This window comes from Athene cunicularia (assembly GCF_003259725.1).
Source record: "Athene cunicularia isolate RWA chromosome Z unlocalized genomic scaffold, athCun1 chrZ_part2, whole genome shotgun sequence".
NCBI classification, from domain to species: domain Eukaryota; kingdom Metazoa; phylum Chordata; class Aves; order Strigiformes; family Strigidae; genus Athene; species Athene cunicularia.
In genome coordinates this window covers 11,754,018-11,766,411 of record NW_020799143.1, presented here as the reverse complement: position 1 = coordinate 11,766,411, position 12,394 = coordinate 11,754,018, and the positions used below count along the sequence as shown (strand labels likewise).

The 12,394-nt window shown below is 38.4% G+C and overlaps 1 protein-coding gene across 1 annotated transcript; it reads right to left on the bottom strand.

The window, feature by feature from the left end:
• Nucleotides 1-514: 514 nt before the first annotated feature.
• Nucleotides 515-9,221, bottom strand: LOC113489973 (protein FAM240B-like). Its single transcript, XM_026866059.1, has 3 exons — nt 9,136-9,221; nt 1,939-2,083; nt 515-624 (listed from the first exon to the last, which is right to left on the bottom strand). Exons 2-3 carry the CDS (start codon nt 2,076-2,078, stop codon nt 546-548), a joined length of 219 nt encoding a protein of 72 aa, XP_026721860.1. The 5' UTR covers nt 2,079-2,083; nt 9,136-9,221; the 3' UTR covers nt 515-545.
• Nucleotides 9,222-12,394: the final 3,173 nt, after the last annotated feature.

The window sequence follows — 12,394 nt, the reverse complement described above, 5'->3', positions numbered from 1 at the left end:
TCTGTGATATAAATAGCTTCACAGAATTTTAATATGGCAGCTAGGATCTGTAACTCTCACCAAATTTGGCCACAGTAGTGATCTGGGATGTGGTGGCATTGTTTGTGTATGTCCCCTCTTCCATATTCTGAGTTGGGGTCTGCTGTGTTAAAAAATATAATCTCAACTATTCATTAAATAATTTTGAAAGAAAATAACTTCATTAGCTTACAATCATATACAGAAGCCTAAAATGTTGAGGAAATGCTTTTGCTGAGCACTAACTGTGTAGCTAATCTCTTTTTCCAGGCTTCTGTAACTCAGTGAACCATGATTTATTAGTCTTGAAGACTTCAGAGTACTTCAATCTGTATATCGAATGAGGGGTTGAATGCATAATGTTAAAAGCAGCAACAGACATATGAAACTTCTAACAATGACAGCTAATTAATTATAGCCCATTTAAGCCACAAAGTAAAACTGACTTAAGCTTTTGCATCACACCATCATGCCTTCCTACAAAGCAATTTTCTTTTTGCTCCAAACATGTAATGAGTGTGGGATCTTCAGCTAGATGGGTCTTCAGGTTGGGTCCTCAACATCTTTATCCGTTTTTCCAGCCTCTCCATCCATTCATTTCTGAGCCTAAGGACAGAAACATGGATCAGCTTGTCCCGTTATTTTTACAGGGAACACATTTATACTCTTAATGTTTCCCACCTGTGCTATCCTTTGGTGCTTTCTCCCAGTGGCCATGAAAACTGTGCTGCCCTTTTAGAGTGCTTTGCTAGATGGGATTTTAGGACTAACTCTTAGATCCCGATGAGAGCTCACCTGAGCTTTGTGGTTCATCTTCATCTCCAGTGTGCCCTCTCTTAAGTGCCTCTGTGTGTCAGTGACTTGTCATCTCCGCTAGAGTTTGCCTGCTGCCACCTGCTGGGTATCATCACCCAGCATTTCCCCAGTCCCCCACCTCCTCAGAAACACTTTAAAGAAAGTGCTGCATAGAGGTCCCTAAGCACTGTTTGGCTTGGAATCACCGTGCATGTTGAAACTTCTGTTAGACTCATAGCAGACATCTTTAAGTGACACTTTGTTGGGTTTTTTTATCTCTCTCTTTTCTTTTTTTTTTTTTTTTTTTTTTTTTTTTTTTTTTTTTTGGTATTATCTAGGTACCACAGAAAGACTGCCTCAAATAGAGAAGATAGGAATTTCACAGCTGAAGAGTTGAGACATTAAAATTAGATTAGTTACAAATGGATAAAGTATGCTAGACTAATTCCAGTCTTCCTTCATCCAGAGTTATTTATGCAAGGTCATCCTTGCTGTTATCTTTTCAAGCATCAATCCAAAGAGAAGTATGAGGGAGATTTTGAAAAAATGCTCTAATTGAATGATCTCAAGGCAAAATAAGCTTCTTTGCATGTGCCTTCAACTTATGAAGACTTCATGTGAAGTAAAACTGTACTGCTCTTGCCACAAACTGGTCGTTGTGGCTGATTAAGGTGAATATGGCTATGGATGATGGTTGCCTTAGTTAGTACACTTGGACTATCTGCTTTATTCCGGATTTGCATTATTCAGATTAATCCATCTTAATTAATTAAAACTATATTATTGTGAAAACAAGGTCACAGAGAAAGAAGGTGGGCGAGGCACACGTCTGTAAGCCATGATGTTCAAGACAAGTCTGCACTGGTAGATATTATCTGATAATTCAGAATGTTCCACACTTTGGACCCATTTATGGAACTAGAGTCAATTATTCTCTTATCCTGTGAAGCCACATCTTAGACATGTTAGCATTAGCATGCCAGTTTGGGAAGCTTTATTATTTTCAAAAAATCTAAGAAAAATACTTTCAGTTTTCATTGCATGACTTAAATATAGGTACCACTTTTCTTTAAAACAGCATTACAATGTAAACTCAAATAACTTTCCTAGAGGCACACTACCCACTTTGTCAGAGCACTTCTTCGCTGACGTTCTTTTTCAATTTGCAGATACCGAGTTTGTTGTTCAATAGTCTTTTCCCAGAATTTCCTCAGGTCACTAGTTTCGCATCCCCGCACTTCATGACGTATGTATTGGCTATTCATTTTCTCTAAAGGAGAAATTTGAAACAACCATATGACAAGTTATTGGTTCCTCCTCTGTTTTCATGGTTAAAGCACACTGTTGTTTTACATTTTCACAGTGTTAGGGTCACAGTCTTTTTTTTTCTTTTTTTAGGAGCTGGATAACAGTGGGCATAACTCACTATTTATTTAAGCTTTTCATTCCTAGCTATGACACTTGAGGCTATGCTGTCTGCAGTGATTTGAATTCTTACTTGTTCATCTCAAATATCTCTCATCTCCACCAGCCTGTGACCTTTAAGCTCACAGTGTGGGACAGTTTTGTTGTATTCTCTAGCTTACTGATTAAGATAACTTTCACTGTACTAAAAAATGGGAAGGAAATGTAAAAATTGCCAGACCTTGGGGGATTTTTCCTCACTGTTTTCATTCTATAAAACGATAAAGTGGCCATTGTAGATTAATGTTAAAACAATGAAGAAAAGGAGCTCTGGTGATTTGCTGTTAATCATTATGACACCTTAGTTTTATTTGGGAATGGAGAAAATTTATGTATATAACAGTAAGTACATAATTTTATAGGATGTTGAATTGCAAAAGCCACATTGTTTATTAAGCGTTTCTCCTGCTTCTGCAATTTTCAAAACAGAGCAAATTCATATTTATAAATTTATATCTCTGCCCATTCTGCACTTCCACCTTCATTTAATGTAATCCTAAAAATAAATTTCTGAGTTACTCTTATCCTAAGAAAAGAATATCTGCCTCAGGATGACTCTTCATGGGCTAAGAGTCAAGGTCCTCTATCTCACATTAGAACCAGAAAATCATATAATTACTCTCAAAACTTCATTAAATATCAAATAAATATATCAATGATGCCTTCCAAATTGCTGTGTGGTTTTGCATGAACATACCATTATAATGTTTTCCAGAAAATATTATTTCTTTTTAACAAGTATTTAGGGCTCTCTCATGTGTTGTTTGAATTCATGGCAATTATTTGTAATTTATTTTAATCAGAGCCATAGAGAGCTAGTAAATAAGCCCCTCAAAGTTAGCCTGGAAAAGCTTGAAGAAACTGCTGCCATTCTGCTGCCAGGCATCTGAAGAAAAGCAAAATTAGGAACTCGTAATCTTTACATAATTCCATTTTGAGATTTGTCTGTTTTGTGAAAAACTGTGAGACACATTATAAAGAATCTATGAGCAGAGAACAAAAGCAGCCCTTTTGAAGAGGTTCCTTTCTTGCTGGGATTTCCCTGTGATTCCCCAGTGGTTCCCTGTAAAAGCTCCAATTATCAACTCATGGACTACAAATGATAGAAGCACAGTATTTGAGCCTGACTTCTGAAAAGAAATTTACTGAGCCTTTTTTTTTCAGATTCTGAGCAAATTATAGCTGGATATCTAAGTGTTGGCATCAGTCTGTAATATGAATTGCAAGTACAGCTGAACACCCCTTCTGTGCTAGGGGATAACCAATTCCAGGTCAAAAGTTCTCTTAGTATGACTATGTGTTTTCATAAAATATATGTATTCTATAAATATCCACATACATACCAATGCCAACTTAAATCTCTCTTGCCAGGTAGCAGTTACTACCAGTTTTAACTTTTTGTGTACCAGTAGTAATCTAGAAATATGTGAAAAAGATACGGCAACAGCCATGTAGGTCAGACTAACGGACTTTCCACTCCAAGAGTTAATCTTTGAGAATAACAGTGTTTCTGAAGACCAGCAAGAGAAATTCCCAGATATTCCCAAGGCTCCAAAATAAACTGCCAGGAAATAATGTCCCTTGATTTTCTTAATCAGAATTAATCCCAAAACATAATAACTTCTGAATGATTATAGATTCCTGTTTAATATAGTGTAGATGTTCTTTTCTATGTATATGACAGTGAAAATCTCTCGTGAATAAGGCAAATTTGTGGAACTCATTGACACAAGGTATAACCAAGCTGAAATAAATGCTTTCAGAATACATGTTACTGGTTTTAAATGCTTTGCCTCTTTGCCTCCTGGTTCTTAGTGCTGGCTTGAATGTATTTTATAGATGTGTCTCTCTAACTTCCCTCCCCACAGCAAAAAAATCTCAAGGAGAATGTTTTAAACCCAATAAAAGAGAAGTTCAGAATTAGTCTTCATTGTTATACACCTTACATCTGGTGCTGACAGTATTCAGAAGAATGTTAGAATGTTGTTGAAACTATCATGTATGTATAGTACTATGCATTACAGGTTTGAGTGTGGGGATTTTTTTGGGGGGGAGTGGAAATGAGTGTTTTTCTCTGTTATCTGTGAAATTGTCTTTGTATGTGCTTGCTCACTAAGAGCATTGTCCAAACCTCTCCTTTTCTAACCTTTTATTTTGTGTTAACATATGAACACCTTAGGCTTGAATTTTCTCTTACCCAGCACTTAATCTTCCTCTTTATTTTCTTTCCCCCTAATACCAGAGAATACTCAAATATGTATCAAAGCCACTGAACTTAGAATTTCTGCATGGTTGTTTTACTGATCCTCGTACATCCTTGATAAACACCAGTGTGTCAATGCATCAGCATTTGCTTCTTCGAACTGTAGAATCATCCTACCCTAAATTACCTTTTATTTCAAGCCTTATATTTGATTTAATTCACATGGTGATTGTATGACCTGCACAATAACTCTTCTAAAATAACCCACCTGGTTTCCTTTGGTTTTATGTATCACATACATACATGTTTGAATTCACATCTGTCCTACCATCCATTTCAAACTGTTGCTATAAACCTTCAGAGTTGTGCGGGCAACCAGGGATATCAAATCTTGGTCTATCAGTATTTCACCTGCCCTAAGATAAAGTTTCTGTGCTAAAAATTTTATCAGTGATGGAAACTCTTTATTTTGCCCTCATAGAGGAGAGTAACAGGACTTAAGCCTGTATTGTGGCTTTGCACTGGCAGTTACCACCAGGGTATAGTTTATTTTCATACCTTGGAATCTCATTCAGAGCAGTTAGCAAAAAGGACCTTGTTTAACAGGGAAAAAGAAGAATGGAAAAGAAATAATGGAAACAGCCTTCAAAGTAGCCTGAACAAATAATCTCTATGTACGATACAACAGGTGGGAATAAATATACTGCTAAAACATATAAGCACTTGTAATAGCACATTTATAGATCTTGCAGTTAGGTCTGACTTAAACAACCCTGCAACAGCTAGGATTAAATGAAGCTTTATTTAAGCCTCTACTGACAATCTTTCAACAGGACAATAACGGGAGCGTCTTTCTGGTAATCATCTGTCCTGGTTTGAGTAAGTGTCTGGGAGTGTTTTGGTAGCAAGGGAGGGGGTTACAGCAGTGAGAAACTTCTTGAAGCTCCCCTGTCTCCAAGTTGGACCTGTCTTTGCACCATGGCCAGGCCAATTAGCTGCGTCTCTGCAATAATGGTATTTAAGAAGGGGATCCTCGGAGGAATTGTGGGAGTTATGAGGAGAAGTTGCAAGGAGAACATCTGTGGGAATACCAAAGTAAGAAAGGAAGAGAAGTGGGAAAGCTGCGCTGGAGCAGAGACTCCCCTATATCCTGTGGTGAGATGGCAGGGCCACCCCCTGCCACCCATGGAGGTCTATGGTGGAGCAGATACTAATCTGTGGTCTGTGGGGTGTCCCATGCTGGGACAGGTGACTGTGCCTGAAGAAAGCCCTCAAATAAAAGGAATATCTGGATAAACTCTAGGAAGGCTTTATCCTACACAAGATAAATATGATGATTATTTATTTTTAGATTTAACAATTTTAGAGCAGGTTGATATTATTTAGGATGAATTTGCTAAAGGAGATCTTACAAAGGTAGGGAAACTGTGACACTAGCACTGTTATTTGGAACTCATAAATTATGTTGGTAGAACAAAAGAGGAATGTAAGATCAATTTGATGTGACATCTTGACTTTTTTGTAAGTAAAAAAAATCAATAGTTTCAGGTTGGAACTCACAGGTTCTTTGAGAAACCATTACCACCATAAGAAACACAATGTTTCATGGAGACAATTGGAAGTCATAAGATTCTTAGCTAGAAAATGGTATGTAAAGAAAAATGTGGGTTTTTTCCTGTAGTAGAACACAAATTGTTATTTTAAATGGTTTCTAAAATTTACAAAGCATCTACAGAAGTTAGAAAAGCTTTTTTTTTTTTTCCCCTTCTGTGCTTCGTGCATAACACAATTGGTCAGAGTTTTCAGGCTGTTATGAATCTTCCTAGAAATAATACAATATTTTATCCATCTAGCTTTTCATGGACCTTGCTTGGTGACTGTGCTTGTTATATATATATGTACTGGATTAATAAAAAATTGCATGATGTATAGGAGAGTAGACTATGCCAGTGTTGACATTTGACTTTAAAACAATAAGAAACCTGCTTTGATTTTAGAAAATGGGACTAGTAATCACAGACAAGATGTCCCTCTATCTCCTTGAGTCTTGGCTACATCATTTATTTTCTGCTTCTGCAGCTGGCACCAATTCATATCTCAAAGGGCTGACTGGTGTTTGCTTTGAAATCCTGCCTGGGGAAGTCTACCAGTTTCAAGTCTAACTTAAGTCTCCAGGTCCTGGGTAAAACTCTTTGGGGACAGAAGAAATCACTTCAGTTTAATCCCCTTGTACCCTTCTGTTTGTGTGGTAGGTCACAGAGTGCAGTCTATCACACAAATAACCTGAGCCTCAGTGCTGCTTGTGAGTGACATGGGGAGATGTTTCTCACAGTTCATGCTGACTGCCTTGCTGGTGCCCAGCTACAGAGCTGCACCTCTTGGAGCATGAGACTGGGGATGAGGGATGGCTGGTATGATCTTCTGGTGGACACAGGTCCCTAACACTGTGTTGATTTCTTTCAAGAATTCATTAGTGTATCTCATAAGCAAAGATGCGTGCCTTTGCATGTATACTGCACTGTTCTCTTTCCATTTGCACTTCAGCATTACAGGCTACTAGTCTACGCTTTTATTATGTAAACAGTATTGTGTGGAGTTTGCAATGAAATAAGGGAATTAAAGTGATTTATTCTGCCAGCAGTATTTTCTAGTTTGGTAGAATTTGAAGTATATGCTCTTACCAGGATGTATGCTCAGTCAGGAGGTCCATTCTGTGGGTATGAACTCCAGTCAGATTAGACTTTTCCATGCAATGGGAATTTTCTTTGTATGAAAATGACAACCACACTGACATGTCATTGAGCAATACTAGTATGAGTTACCTGTGTGCATGAGTTACAGGTGTACATGCAAGTTAAGCAATTTTAACATGCAAGTGAAAATGTTTGCACTCAGGCACTACGAAGTAGTCTCTGTTCAACCATTCCCTTTGTTCCTAATTCCCACAGTTCATTATTGCTTTTCTGTGAAAAGCTGATGGTCTGATCCTGTATTTCCAATCTGGAGAATGGCTATTCTTGAAATGCTTTGAACTGTTACAAAATTTGGACCTTTTCTCATATGATACCTTTATGACAAAGAAACATATTAAGGCAAGGCTCATAGCAGCTATGTGTTTTTTGCATCTCACACTGTTACAGTGGCAGCATCAATGTCTTTGAACGCCATGCACTGTAGGTGTTTTCTTCTGTTCATCTATTGGGTGTCAGTTCTCTTTATCTGCTTTCACCCTTCCTGGATACCAGACATCTGAATGATTGAATTATAGAACAGGAGGCAACTGATTCTCTACCTTGCTTTTCTGTACCAGACGGCTCACCTGTACTCAATCTGAGGGTTAAAATTCTTAAAACCTTGAGGAATCAACAGTTTCACTTCCCTCCAGGTTATCCGTTCAATTGTTACTATCCTAGTTTTGCTCCCATGTCTGCTTAGCTACTCTCTTCCACTCTTTGGGTCTCACTGACTCTTCTCCCTCAGCCCATAGCCAAGGGCTTCCATGAGACATCTCTTCACTTTTCCCTTCTCTGCCTTGGTGTCTCTTGATCTTCTCCTTCTGCTCTTGTCACCTCTCATGCCAGCCCTCCAGCCTAGCCTGCCTGTCTCACACCGCCATTTTCAAACATCTTTCTCGTTATTTCCCCAGCTCTGTTCTCTCTGGCAAATCTCTGCTTCTTGCTGGAGCTGCATTTCTCCCTGACTATTCATACTGATCTCATCTTTCCCTGGAGCATCTTTTCAGTGCTCCTTTGCTCCCCAGCTTCTCCCACTCCCTGCCCCTAGCTCTCTGTGGCACCCACTGGCATTCCCACATGTCCTGCCACCAGCACACACAAACAGGACTGTGATGGCAGTCTCACAGAGACAAGCATTGAGTGAACAGGCGTTCATAAGCACCATGCAATAGAGAATGTCCAAATTCTTTCCTGAGCTTTCCATAGATTTCTCCAACTCTTACTGACATTTAATTTCCAACATCTAAAGGCATATTTAAAGTGGCTGTAGTATTCTTGCATGATGAAATATTGTTTCTGATCCCTAGATTTTCCCCACTGCCAGATACATTTGCAGCCTGATCCTATGAACTGCTGAATTCATAAGATCAAGTATATAGCATCAATTAATATTTATTAGTCAACGATTTTGGACACATTTTGTTTTGTTGTTTGATTTTTGAGTACAGGAGGACACGATGGTCTAGGATCAAAGAAGATAAATCCTGCCCAGGGCTCATGTTCTCTGTTAGATCATCCAGTTCTGACAAAACATGCAAGAGAAACTGATCCTGATTCATGTGAAGGTGTGTACCATTAAATTAAAAAGCCTCTCAGCAGCAGATAACTGTTAAAAAACCTTTGCAAGAGGAGTGTGTGTGTAACCTTGGCTACTGTTTAACCAATCAGCTGAGAATGTACAGCCACATTTCTTGGTGTTTTATCCAGGGTTGTGGCATGGAAATTGCCTGTAAATATTTTTCTGTATCAATGCGACTCAGCTTCCTTAGAATGCTGCTAAACTGGGCACTCTTCCCTGGAGTTTTCCTCACACTCTCATCTTTCCTAGAATATACTTTGGTGAGAATTAAAGTTAGAGAACAAATGCATTTCTTGTTGACATTATGAAAAACTTGCTACAAAACCCAAATCGTTACTTACCTTTGGAGTTGGACTCTTCCTGCAAATAAATCCTCTGTGTGACACAAACAAATGAGAAATATTACCACTGCAGCCCTGGCTTCTCCAGTGTCACAGGGCAGTAATGAAATGCATCCCTCAGTACTTTTTATTTGAAGTGGGGGTAACATAAATCCTTCATCATATCAAGGCTATTTTGAACAGAACCAGAGTGAGATAAGATCATTTAATGAACTTTGCAGCCCCCTGCCTGAGATGACCATGAAACACAGGCCCCCTTGAGAGCATGCATCCCTCCCACACTGGCAGATACCTCAGAGAGCATGACTTGGCAAGTGCTGAGAATTTTCTTTAAAATGCATGCTAGTATTAGCCATTTTAATATTCCTCCTGTGAAGCCTGAAAAATTCCACACTACTATCTTAGCTGTAATGGAGGCTGAAATGGTGTGACAAATCACACTCGGTTTTGCATTACAGGGTGACTTACAGAAGTATGCAGTACTTTGGAGTTGTTAATCTAAGGATGTGTGCTTCATTATGACCTATCACACAATCTGTTCTCTTCAAGGCAATCGTCACAGGAATTGTCTGTTTGGTTAACATTAGCTTACAAAATGCATTCATGCAGCACTAATTTTACTATTTGGAATTGTTATAACTCTATTACAGATGAACACTTACATCATTAAATTTCATTTTCTGAGAAGAATATTTTGTATGTTTGGTTGATGACAGATGTATGTGCTGGTCTCAGTTTTCATTAAATCCATCTACATTGCTAATATACCTTGTTTGACTGCCGTATTTATACAGTTGCTGATTATTTTAACCTTCCCTTGTTGTAATTTTTCAGATTCCAAGTAGCAAAAGTAGCAGCTATTAGATTGATGATTCATATGAATATTAGTTCATATTTATTTATTTACTTTTTCTGTAGTCAACTTTACAGCAGAAAACCGTGAGCAAAACCTAGCAGCTGCAGCTTTTCTCTGTAAAGAAAAATGTAAACTCTTTCCAAAAAATGGTCAGTCTAACTCCTTAAAAGCATTAAGATATTAAATTTCTTCAATGTGTTGTCCCATCTCACATCATGTGAAACCACAGAAAACAACTCTTTCCTCTGCATGTATGATAACAACAAAGGTAATCTGATTTCAGAGCTTTTGATCCTAGGTACATGCATGGCATTGAAAAAAAAAGAGGCATAGATAAAGTTGATTGCTCTGGTTTTGGAAATCCAGAACAAACTCTGTCTGGCTTTGGAAATCACAAGCAAATACAATCTGATGCGTGAATATTAAAATAATACAGTATTATAAAGATAGATTGGTGCCCAGGCTTGAACCAGCAGTGGCATTAATCACCATGGTGCTGCAGAACAGCACAACTGCTTCCCTTGCTATTTGACTCAGAGCATGAGCAACTTCCCCTTCTCCCTAAAAACACCCAGTAAAATTTACAATAAAAGAGTGTGTTTTTTTGTTTTTGTTTTTGGTTTTTTTTTTTTTAACGTTATATTGTAGGCAATACTATCCCTAAACATTTGCAAACATCTCATTTCAGGAGGGCACTTCAGTGGTCAGGCTTCATCACACCAGAACATACATTTCTGGTGTGGTATGTTCTAGATACATTGACGTGTTTGCATTTGTGCAGATTAGATGTTCTGTGTAAAGCATGGCCAAAATGATAGACATTGCACACACTCTGATCATCTGGAGTAGATCAGATAGATCTTTCATGATACACACTGACTGTATTCACAACGAACAATTCATCTGTGCATTCACAGTAGCCTCTGCAAGATAAATGGATACCCAGCACCCAGAGATAATGGACAGAACTGGTACTCTGCTGGACTACCCATGTTTGAGGAAAGTCAGGTGGCAGGTGGATGGAGAGACATAGTTCACCCTCAAAAGCAGGGCAGCTGACAAGTAAGATTTTATGCAGTGAAAATTATTTAGGCTGCTTGTGCACCTCAGCCTTTGTTTACTCCATAAGCAAATCTCAGAAGTGCTTACCATAACATGCTTGTATGAGAGCACTCATCTGTAGTTTGCAAAAGTTCTTTAAAAACCTGTTCACTGTTGTTAGCAGGGACCACAGAAGAATCTGTAAAATGACTGACAGTGCAAATCTTTGGAGGGCTGGAGGTGTTACTTATCTTCAGCAGTCAAATTGTGCCTTGGTGTTCTGACTCTGTGCAGTTGCTCTTGTGTGGGAGAGTAGAAAATAAAAGTAGAAATCAGCTATTACACAAGTAATCCTGGTATGTGTTGCCTGTATTTTGTCAGTCTAGCCCCTTAACTTTGTGTGTGTTCTTAGACCCAATGCTAAAGAGGACAGGGTGAAAGGAGAAGACATTACACACAATCTATAAGAACTTGTTAAGTAAACATCTCATGCCTCTTTGATGCTAGAAAAAATAAAATCCAGACAGGTAAGTCTGTAAAGCAGATATTTGACTGCTGTTGGGGTGACTTATTCATCATACATCTAGTATTCACATCCTTCTCATTCTTGATTGATGTAATGGCAGTCAGAAAGTTGTGAGGAAAAACTTGTGTTACTATTGGACCTTGTTCTCACTGGTCCAAGAGCAGCACAGGTCACAGCAGTGTTAACAGTGCTCTCCAAGTTTCACAGATTCCAGAATTAAGCAGATGACTCAGACAGTAGGTAAGAGCCTGATCAGTTTAGGTGTCTATCTTCCCATGTAAATTGGTTACTAATTGTTTTTGATACTTCTGTAAATATTTACAGTGTGTAGTTTTAAGATCTGCCTTTCAAAACTATCAGACTGGGTCCTTTAATTGTTCTAGTACTCCACAGTGAGGCAGCAAGCAGGAGGTTCCTTGGACTGTCCTGCAACTGATGCCATGTATTTCTGTGGAGGGCCAGTGCTTCACTTTCCCTGCTGCACATGCATTGATTTGAACCCTGCCATGCTGCATTGGCATCTCTGAAAGTGCATCTGGAGAAAACAAGTCTGTTTAGAAGTTTCTAGCCACGCCTGTGGGATATGACAATGAGTGTTTGATTAAAATATATGGGAAAAATGGTCATGATTGGACAACTGAATGAGTCAATTAATTTCACTGAAGTTTTCATAACGATTTTTCCTTTCTTGGGCTTAGCAGTGAGAAAACAGCAGGGATTTGTTTAAATGACAGAAAAAAAATCAGGATTAAGTAGGAACTGAAATTCTGCTTTACACACAAGAATACCTTTTATCTACACTGGATTTTACCTCTGAGTGCATTCTGGATGGTGCA

Excerpts from the sequence above, each read along its gene's own strand:
- LOC113489973 (XM_026866059.1), bottom strand. The coding sequence starts at position 2,078 with ATGAATAGCCAATACATACGTCATGAAGTGCGGGGATGCGAAACTAGT. Across the intron at positions 625-1,938 it reads CGAAGAAGTGCTCTGACAAA|GCTCAGAAATGAATGGATGG; the intron begins GTGGGTAGTGTG and ends TTCTGTCCTTAG.